We start from the raw sequence: 10,558 nt of genomic DNA, 5'->3' as shown, positions 1-10,558 counted from the left end.
ACAGCAGGGAGTATGTGTAACCCCAGAGTCCCTACAGAGGGTGGGAGGTAAAAGCAGAGGTGCCCCAAGAATCTGGCAGCCCATGGCCAACAAGAAGAAAAACCCTGTGTGGAACAAGATGGAAGATAAAGACTGACATGCACGGCTGAGCTCTGACTTCCAAAAGTGCTCAGGCAAACTCATGAACTCGAAAAGAGGTTTTAGATGTCACTTTGAGGGGCTGGAGAGATGGCTCAGTGGTTAAGAGCACTGTCTGCTCTTCCAGAGGTCCTGAGTTCAATTCCTAGCAACCACATGGTGGCTCCAAACCATCTGTAATGAGATCTGGCGCCCCCCTCTGTCATGTGGGTATACATGGAGACAGAAAGTTGTATACATAATAAATAAATAAATCTTTAAAAAAAATAAAAATTAGATGTCACTTTGAGGCCAGGTATGTTGTTGATCAGCAAATCCAGAGGCTGAAGCCCGGAACATCGTGAGTTCAAGGCCAGCCTGGGCAACATAGTTCCAGGCTAGCCTGAGCTACATAGGAAACCCTGTAATTAAAGAAATAATTATCAACACTGAAGCAAAGACATATTGATGTGGGGTGCACCCTGCTGTTTGTGGGGTCTAGCTGTGTGTGCTAGCCCACTTATGCCAGTCTTCGAGCCCTCCTGGGGGTGGTATCCATCTTTCAAGAGACACAACGGAGTTCTAGGGCCTTCCAGAGCTCCTCAGAACTGTCCTCAACATGCTCAAACAGGAAAGGAATGCTGTAGAAGGTTTCAGAAGACACACACACACACCAGGAGCCAGGGTATCTCCCACACACACCTGCCACCCTGAAACCAAGCAACTCTGGAGATCCTGGGGCTCAGAGCCACCACCCTTCCCTGCCTATAAAAAGGTTCTGAGGAGCACTCGGGATCTCTGTGAGTTCGAGGCCAGCCTGGTCTACAAGAGCTAGTTCCGGGATGGGCACCAAAGCTACAGAGAAACCCTGTCTCGAAAAACCAAAAAAAAAAAAAAAAAAAAAAAAAAGGTTCTGAGGAAGTAGCTGGGCTCGATTGCTCGATTGGGATGGAGAGGAGAGAAACAGACAGAGACACTGAGGCAGGGGCTGGGGTGTGGTGGGTGTGTGTGATAGTGTTGACCTCTCCACGCAGCCCCCATGGAACCAGAGTGGAGAGGAACAAAAAGTCCTTGATGGCACCTGGAAGTTGGAATGAGGATACATCAAGACCCTGAGGTCTCAGACAAGGCGCTTGCAGGGGTCTGGGCAGGGCGGGGTCGGGGGGAGATTCCTGCATCCCCGGGCGCCTCCCTATATCCTCCCTCCACCCTTCCATCCTTCACTGGGAGCATCCTAGGCGGGTCCAGGAGGCGGAGCTCGCGGGTGACCCGGCCGTGACGTGGGTACTGCTCTGCTGAAATAGAGGCGCCCGGGGGCTCAGAGACAGCTCTGCAGCCACCTCATCCAGTATCCAGAGCCAGAGCCACAGCGGTCCATCGATACCCGTCCATCAGCGGCTACCAGCAACGCCACCACCATGCGGGAGATCGTGCACCTGCAAGCCGGGCAATGCGGCAACCAGATCGGGGCCAAGGTGCGCAGAACTGGAGAGGGGGTGGCGACGGGAGGGACGCAGAGAGGGGTCTTTAGCTCCCTTAAGACTCGCCCAGGAATTCTGCATCTCAGGGTGGTGGGGGAGGGGAGCCAGGGCAGAGCCAGGCCGGGAACAAAGGGGCCGGTGATGGGGGCAGGGCCTGGCCTTGTGTCCCTTGGCCACAGCTGGCCTCACAGCTGGGCCACTGTCACCATCAGCTGCAGGCACAAAGAGGTACGGCCCCTCCTCCCAGGGCAGCCTCTGGGATGGGCTGGCACCAAGTGTCTCTGGTGGGGCCCCGGCCTATCCCTACCCCCACTTTTCTTGCTTCTTGCTGGCTCACGCTTAGCTGTGCCTCTGAGTTCCCCAGTCACCCCGCGGGAGGACAGTTAACAATTGGAGAAGTGGCGCTAAGGGTGTTCCAGACACAGCATCTCTCTGCTCTTCCGGGCTATCATTGTGACCCACTTTGGGAGGTAGAAGCAGGAGCCCCAAAACAGCCTCCCATAAAGAGTGAGTGGGAGGCCAGCCTGGTCTATGTAAAACCCTGTGCCAATAAATACATAAATAAACTGGGATGTTGTGGTACACACCTGTCACCCCAGCCGCTAGGAAGGTGGAGTCAGGAGTTCAATATTATCCTAGGCTAGCTAGTGATTTCAGGCCAGCCTGGGCTACAGAAGCCCCGCCTAAAAAATAATAAATAATAAATTTTTGCAAAAAAAAAACCTACTCAACCTTTCCCATTGCCAACTCCAACATCAAACAAACAAACAATAGGGCAGGCAACATGGCTCCTTTGGGGCTTACGGCCAATCCGACAACTCTAGTCTGATGGCCAGGACGCAGGTGTCGGAAGGAAACAGCCGCCTCTGGCAAGTTGTCCTCTGACCTCCGTTCAAGCATGTTATTTAAAAGTAAACTGTTTTTAAATAATAACAACAGCAAAAGGAAAATCTGCTCAACTTTGCCGTCACACACGTCTCTCTAGTTCTGGGAAGTAATCAGCGACGAACATGGCATTGACCCCACCGGGACCTATCACGGGGACAGTGACCTCCAGCTGGAAAGAATCAATGTCTACTACAATGAGGCCACAGGTAGGGCGGCTAGCAAGGTGGATGCCTTCTGTTGTGGGGGTGTGGGCTGGCAAGAAGGGACAGGATATGTCCTGGAGCCTGCTGGGCCTGGCCCTCACCCCAGCCATCTTCCATCTGCCATCCCCACAGGTGGAAATTATGTTCCCAGAGCCGTGCTGGTTGACCTGGAACCTGGCACCATGGACTCCGTCCGCTCTGGCCCTTTTGGCCAGATCTTCCGGCCAGACAACTTTGTGTTTGGTAAGTCCCTCTCCACTGTGGGTACACAACATGTTTCTTCTCCTTTCTAGCTAGCATCAAAGAGCCGATTACTGCAGACTCAGAGTGGACAGGGCAGTTGGAGATTTGATTAGGGACACCAGCCTAGCCTAGGCTAGCCTCCAACTCTCTATATAGTTGAGGCTGGCTTTGAACTAACTTATGGAGCCTAAGATGACCCTGAATTCCTGATTCTCCTGCCGTCACCTTCCCAGTTCTGAGATGCCAGGTGGGTTTCTGTGGTGCTGGGGTTGGAGCCCAGGGCTTCGTGCATGCAGAAGGAGCTCTGTCGCCACTGAGCCCCAGCCCTCTGGAGATGGCATCCATAGGAAGGATGTAAGCAGGTTCTGTGCAGACAATGCACTGTCTTCTAGAAGGGCTCTGAGTCCGTGACCACAGGGCTGGTGTTTGGCCTTTCATCTCCAGCCTCCGTCCTTAGAATGTCAGCTCCACGTGAATGGCAGCAGGGCGGGGTGGGAGCAAGCAGGCGACTGTCTTGTTCCCGGCTGCAGCCCCAGCTACTGGCCTTGACAAGTGAGTTTCCCTTTCGGATGGATACAAAGTTTGTGGAAGGTAACTTGTGCCTGTGTAGTGTGGAGCATCCGGAAATGACTGAAGAGAGAAAGATACAAAAAGTGAGGTGGGACAGAGAGCATGCGCACAGAGTGTGTGTCTGAGAGAGACAGAGAGGAGGAAATAAGGAAGGGAGGCAGAGAGAAAAGAAAGGGGAAGATTCAAAGAATGACTCAGTTGGTAAAGTGCTCAGGGTGCAAGAATAAAGACGTGAGTTCAAACCCCAGCACCAATTTAAAAATACAAGCACAGGGGCCGGGCGGTGGTGGCGCACGCCTTTAATCCCAGCACTTGGGAGGCAGAGGCAGGCGGATCTCTGTGAGTTCGAGACCAGCCTGGTCTACAAGAGCTAGTTCCAGGACAGGCTCCAAAACCACAGAGAAACCCTGCCTCGAAAAAACCAAAAAAAAAAAAAAAAAAAAAAAATACAAGCACAGGGATTCATGTCTGTAACCCTAGCTCTGGGGAGGGCGGTGACAGGTGACACCCTGGAGCTCACTGGCCAGCCAGTCTAGCAATGCAAGAGACCCTGTCTCAATAATAAATAAATAAGTGGGAGAGACAGGAAGACACCAGACCAATGTGTGCCTCCATACACGTGTGTATACACAGGCACGCGCGCGCACACACAAACACACACACACAGAGGCACTCACTCTCACACAAGTGACATGAAGCAGAGGCCCACTGAAGGTGAGGGAGGGGACATGGGAATACCGGTGGAGAAGGAATTCCAGGCAGCCAGACTGACCAGTGCAAAGGTCTCAGAGCTGATAGAGGGGCATCAAGGAGGCCCGCGTGACCTTAGCAGAGGGAATGAAGAGAGATAGAGAAGGAGGCAGGAGGGAACCAGGCAGGGCCAGAAGAACTTGTTGGCTGCGGGGCCTGGAGGAAGCTGTGTTGGGGGAGGGGGGAACGGGACAGATGGACTCAGCTCACGGGCGCCCTCTAGTCGCCGCCTCAGGAAACACAGACGTGAGAGGCCAGAGCGGGGTCTGGGCACTGTGAGGAAGCAGAGATTTTCAAGTTTATGGGGCATGGTTTTATTTAGTTTTTTATAAGAGCCTTCTAGCTTCTGGATGGAACTGTGGCAAAATTGAAACACTATTAACTATAGTAATTATTATAGCATAATAATCGACGCTGGCGAGATGGCTTAACAGTTAACAGCATCAGCTCTAGCAGGGGATCCTGTTTGGCTCTCAGGACCCTGGTGGCCCTTCAGCCATCTTCAGCTCCTGCCTCTGAGGGCACTGCCATTCGTGGTGCACAAACAAACACGCGGCAAAACACCCACACACATAAAAAAAAATCGAATAAAATAAACCAGCACTCGGGAGACAGAGGCTGGAGGATCTGAGTTCGAAGCCAACCTGAGGAGTTCCAAAGCAGCCAGGGCTACATAGTGAGACCCTGTCTTGGTAAAAAAATTTCAATTAAATAACTAAAAGAATAAAATAATATTTTGAAGATAACCATATAATTAAATTAATCATATCTTAATAATGATTGCTTGATAATAAAGTGCCAGTTACTATTTATGACTATTATTATATTAAATGACTGCTGTTTGTTTTTGGTTTTTTGGTTGTTTGTTTGTTTGTTTGTTTAGCTTTGGAGCCTGTCCTGGAACTAGCTCTTGTAGACCAGGCTGGCCTCGAACTCACAGAGATCCGCCTACCTCTGCCTCCCGAGTGCTGGGATTAAAGGCGTGCTCCACCACCTCCTGCACCTGACTGCTGTTAATAATAATAATTGTGCTGTATTATTACATAGGGTGACTGCAGGCAGTGACAATATACAGGATCTCAAGCAGTTGAGGGAAAAGATTTTAAATGTTTTTAAGATAAATAAAACAGTGATGTATGTGGGGGGAAGTAATTATCTTTATCCCAATTCAGACATTGGACAGTATAGCCCTGTATCCAAATACAGTGTGGCCCTCCACAAATGTGTATGATTGTTATGTCTTTTTTTTTTTTTTTTTTTTTGGTTTTTCGAGACAGGGTTTCTCTGTGGTTTTGGAGCCTGTCCTGGAACTAGCTCTTGTAGACCAGGCTTTTCTCGAACTCACAGAGATCCGCCTGCCTCTGCCTCCCAAGTGCTGGGATTAAAGGCGTGCACCACCACCGCCCGGCATGATTGTTATGTCTTGATGGTAAAATAGCCACCAGGAGGCCTCTGTGGCTGGGGCAGAGGAAGTGAGGGGAACAGAAGGAAGCAGAAGCAGGAGGGAAGAGGGCCGGGTGAGCATTCACCTGGCATGCACAAATCCCTGGGTCCCATGGTTTCCTGATATTTGTCAACAGCTCCAAGCTCAGTGGAACAGGAGGGTTTCCTTGACTACACATGGGGTTTGAGGCCAGCCTGGGCTACATGAGACCCTGTGTCTAAATAAACAAATGACCCAAGTCCGGCGTGACAGCTTACCCCAGTCAGCACAGCACTTAACAGGCAGACAGGCTGGGCTCATGGGCAGCCAGGGCTGCGTGGTGAGAACCTGTATAAAAAATAAAGTAGCCAGGCGGTGGTGGCGCACGCCTTTAATCCCAGCACTCAGGAGGCAGAGGCAGGCCGATCTCTGTGAGTTGGAAGCCAGCCTGATCTACAAAGTGAATTGCAGGACATCCAAGGCTACACAAAGACTCCATGTCTCAAAAAAAAAAAAAACCCGAAAAATAAGTAGATAAAAACCACCTAAGAAAAACAACTGGGGGTCTAGAGGCATGGCTTCATGGTTAAGAGCACTTGCTGCTCTTCCAAGTGACCCGAAGATTCCCGGCACCCACATCAGGCGGCTCACAACCACCTGTAACTCCAGCTCAGGGGATCCACACCCTCTTCTGATGAACTCACGTGTACACACATAAAAATAGAGCTTTGTTTGTTTGTTCATTTAAAAAAAAAAGTCTCACTGTGTAACCTTGGCTGTCCTGGAACTTGACGTGTAGACCAGGCTGACCTTGAATTCTCTGAGCTCTGCCTGCTCTGCCTCCACAGTGCTGAGATTAAAGGCTCACGCCTCTATACATAGCTAAAATAATGCTACTAAAGTAAAAATAAATAAAGCTGGGTGGTGGTGGCACATGCCTTTAATCCCAGCATCCCAGCACTCAGGAGGCAGAGGCTGGCAGATCTCTGTGAGTTCGAGGCCAGCCTGGTCTACGGAGCTAGTTCCAGGACAGGCTCCAAAGCTACAGCGAAACCCCAACTTGAAAAACCAAAAAAAAAAAAAAAAAAAAGTAAAAATAAATAAATAAATAAAATTAGCCACCACAGTCCCCAAAAGTAAAAAGTAAATTCAATAATTAAAATAACAATAATGCTACCATTATTCTACCAGCCTTTTCATTATTATTAATTACTGAGACAGGACATCATATAGCCCAGGCTGGCCTCAGAGTCACTATGTAGCTGTGGGTAGTCTTGCATCCTGATCCTCCTGCAGCCACCTCCTGAGTGCTGCAATGACAGATGAGGCCAGCACATCTGGCTTCTGCTCTGGCAAGGAACCCAGGGCCTCCCGCGGTCAAGGCAGGGCTCTACCCTCCTAGCCTGGCCACGCACCCTTGTCATTTTCTGGTCTAATGATTCAGACGCTAGGGTGCAGCGCTGATCGGTTGGAGGGTTCACCCTTCCCCATGCTTGAGAATCCAAACCTATCCCTTCCCAGGTCAATCCGGAGCCGGCAACAACTGGGCCAAGGGTCACTACACCGAGGGCGCAGAGTTGGTGGATGCTGTCCTGGACGTGGTGCGCAAAGAGGCGGAAAGCTGCGACTGTCTCCAGGGATTCCAGCTGACCCACTCGCTAGGTGGTGGCACCGGCTCCGGCATGGGGACCCTACTCATCAGCAAGATCCGGGAGGAGTTCCCCGACAGGATCATGAACACATTCAGCGTGGTGCCGTCGCCCAAGGTGTCCGACACGGTGGTGGAGCCCTACAACGCCACGCTGTCCGTGCACCAGCTGGTGGAGAACACCGATGAAACCTACTGCATCGACAACGAAGCCCTGTACGACATCTGCTTCCGCACGCTCAAGCTCACCACCCCCACCTACGGGGACCTCAACCACCTGGTGTCAGCCACCATGAGTGGGGTGACCACCTGCCTGCGCTTCCCGGGCCAGCTCAATGCAGATCTTCGCAAGCTGGCGGTGAACATGGTGCCCTTTCCTCGTCTCCACTTCTTCATGCCGGGATTCGCACCCTTGACCAGCCGGGGCAGCCAGCAGTACCGGGCCCTCACCGTTCCTGAGCTCACTCAGCAGATGTTCGATGCGAAGAACATGATGGCCGCGTGTGACCCTAGACACGGCCGCTACCTGACCGTGGCTGCCGTCTTCCGGGGACGGATGTCCATGAAGGAGGTGGACGAGCAGATGCTAAGTGTGCAGAGCAAGAACAGCAGCTACTTCGTGGAGTGGATCCCCAACAACGTCAAGACGGCCGTGTGTGACATCCCACCCCGGGGCCTGAAGATGGCAGCCACCTTCATCGGCAACAGCACCGCCATCCAGGAGCTGTTCAAGCGCATCTCGGAGCAGTTCACCGCCATGTTCAGGCGCAAGGCCTTCCTGCACTGGTACACGGGCGAAGGCATGGACGAGATGGAGTTCACCGAGGCAGAGAGCAACATGAACGACCTGGTGTCCGAGTACCAGCAGTACCAGGACGCCACCGCTGAGGAGGGAGAGTTCGAGGAGGAGGCCGAAGAGGAGGTGGCCTAGGCCTCCTGCCTTCACTCTGCCCCTGGGGCAGACCAGCAAAGCTTTGACCCTGCCCCAAGCTGCCTCCTCCCTTCAGACCCTATGAGCATCCTCGTCATGGCCCTACTAGCACAGACCAAGCCCAGAGCCCAGGTTGCTTCTACTTATTTCCCCTTTAGCCCCTGAACCCCACTTTCCCTCCACCCCTGCCTAGCTCTTCCAATACCCATAAGCCCCCACACAGGCTTCACTTCTTTGGGCCTTGACAGTGTCTTTTATCCTGAGGCTATTCCCTTGCACTCCCGAACCATTCTCCACCCCTGATAACCCCAGAGAATTCTCTAGATCTTGACTTACCTTTTACCCACGCCCCAACCCCCTCACCTTGCCTTACCTTTGACCTCACAGCTCCCCCATCCCGACCCAGCTCCTGTAAGACCCCGTGTGTCCCTGCCCTTGTGCCTTAGTTCAGCTTGGCTTTACCAGGGAAGAACTGGAGGGAGAGGAAAGAGAGGCCTGTGGCCTGGGGTGAGATAGCTCCTCCCCGCTGGCCACCCCACCCTGCTTCTGCTGACACCCCCCCCCAATCAATAAATGAGTCATTGCTTTGATGTGGCTTTCTGTTCAATTTATTTTCTTCTCTGAGAGCAGTCAGGGAGGGGATTGGCCCACGGGGGGCAGGGGAGCCCTGAAGACTGAATGAAGAAGAGAAAGAAGAACGGAAGGACATGATTGCTCCTAGGTGTGGAGGGAGAGAAGGTCTATTGTGGATATATGGAGGGGCATCTGGGAGAGTCCAGAGTGGACAGGACCAGACTGAGCTGGCCATGTGAGGAGACGGGGAGGGGAGCCAAGTGAAGCAGCCAGGAGGTCGGAAAAGGGTGTGCAACTAAAATGTCTGGATTATATACGGGGGAGCCTCCGGGGGAGGGCAGCCCAGGCCCTGGACGGAGAGCTCAGGGTAGAGCAGGATATGCCAGCCACACCCTGCAGCGCGCGGAGACTGAGGGATGCTGGGAGAGCCTGAAGGCCAGGTCCTCTTTGCTATGTTAACTCGGCACCAATTGGACCAGGTCTGAAACTTAACAAAGACCAGATCTTGGGGTGGTGGGGTACGGGGATTGCAGAGCAGGCTAGATCCCTTATCCATGAACTAGAATAGATCATTTGCACACCAGGAACATGGTGTCTACTCTCTTCCCTTGTTACTAAAAGTGGGGCCACAGTCTGTATGCTAAGAAGTCAAGTAAGATTTATTGAGTGTGGCCCACGTTGGAAAAATGGACCTCAGGGGCCCCTGGATTTCATTGTCTCTCTTCCCACTGTGGCCACACCGAATACATCTCCTTTTTTTGCAATTTGGTTTGGTTTGGTTTCCTGGTGTTCTTGAGTCAGGCTCTAACTATGTATCCCTGGACATCCTGGAACTCACTATTAGCCCAGGCTAGCCCCAAACTCACAGACCTCTGCCTACCTCTGCCTCCTGAGTGCTGGGATTAAAGTTGTGGCTAATTGCGCTGTTTTAATTGGCTTGACTTGTCTTTAATCATTTTATATATTTTTTAAATATGATGCTGGTTTTAATTTTGGTTATATGCATGGGTGTATGGAAACCAGAGGCATCAGAGCCCCTGGAACTGAAGCTGTTGTGAACCACCCATGTGTGCGGGGAACTGAACTTGCATCTTGTATAAGAGCAGTCCTCGCTCTCAACTACTGAGCCACGCCTCCAGTGTCCTCAGGTACAGATGGGGACCCTAAGGTCAGTAACGCCCAGGTTTGTCTTTGGTCAGTTCTGTGGCTTCTCTCAGTGAGGTGGGTGTATGAAGGTGTGTGCATATGTGTGTGTGTGTGTGTGTGCGTATGAGGGGTGTATGTGGGAGATGTGTATGAGATACTTGTGTATATGTATAAGGTATGTTGTATATGAGGTTTGGTGTGTGTATGAGGTGTGTGTGTGTATGAGGTGCATGTATGAGGGATGTATATGGGATGAGGTGTGTGCACACACCACTTTACCTGAGTTCTGAGCCTCTCTGCATCTCCACCAGGACCCCACCAGGACCCCATCAGGACCCCACCAGGCTCCACCAGGCCTCCACCAGGCCTCCACCAGGCCCCACCAGGCCCCACCAGGCCCCACCAGGCCTCCACCAGGCCTCCACCAGGCCTCCACCAGGCCCCACCAGGCCTCCACCAGGCCCCACCAGGCCTCCACCAGGCCTCCACCAGGCCCCACCAGGCCTCCACCAGGCCCCACCAGGCCTCCACCAGGCCTCCACCAGGCCCCACCAGGCTCCACCAGGCCCCACCAGGCCTCCACCA

The 10,558-nt window shown here is 52.4% G+C and overlaps 1 protein-coding gene across 1 annotated transcript; it reads left to right on the top strand.

Moving 5' to 3' along the window:
- The first annotated feature begins 1,394 nt into the window (after positions 1–1,394).
- On the top strand, positions 1,395–8,844 carry Tubb4a (tubulin beta 4A class IVa). The gene is made up of 4 exons (XM_057771435.1): positions 1,395–1,592; positions 2,584–2,692; positions 2,822–2,932; positions 7,197–8,844. The coding sequence occupies exons 1-4, from the start codon at positions 1,536–1,538 to the stop codon at positions 8,252–8,254; spliced, it is 1,335 nt and encodes a 444-aa protein (XP_057627418.1). The 5' UTR covers positions 1,395–1,535; the 3' UTR covers positions 8,255–8,844.
- Positions 8,845–10,558: the final 1,714 nt, after the last annotated feature.

Source organism: Chionomys nivalis, chromosome 6 (genome assembly GCF_950005125.1).
Source record: "Chionomys nivalis chromosome 6, mChiNiv1.1, whole genome shotgun sequence".
In the NCBI taxonomy this organism is placed as follows: domain Eukaryota; kingdom Metazoa; phylum Chordata; class Mammalia; order Rodentia; family Cricetidae; genus Chionomys; species Chionomys nivalis.
Note: the sequence above shows the minus strand (reverse complement) of the source record. Positions and strands in the feature narration are given on the sequence as shown.

Excerpts from the sequence above, each read along its gene's own strand:
- Tubb4a (XM_057771435.1), top strand. The coding sequence starts at position 1,536 with ATGCGGGAGATCGTGCACCTGCAAGCCGGGCAATGCGGCAACCAGATC. Across the intron at positions 1,593-2,583 it reads GCAACCAGATCGGGGCCAAG|TTCTGGGAAGTAATCAGCGA; the intron begins GTGCGCAGAACT and ends ACGTCTCTCTAG. Across the intron at positions 2,933-7,196 it reads GCCAGACAACTTTGTGTTTG|GTCAATCCGGAGCCGGCAAC; the intron begins GTAAGTCCCTCT and ends ATCCCTTCCCAG.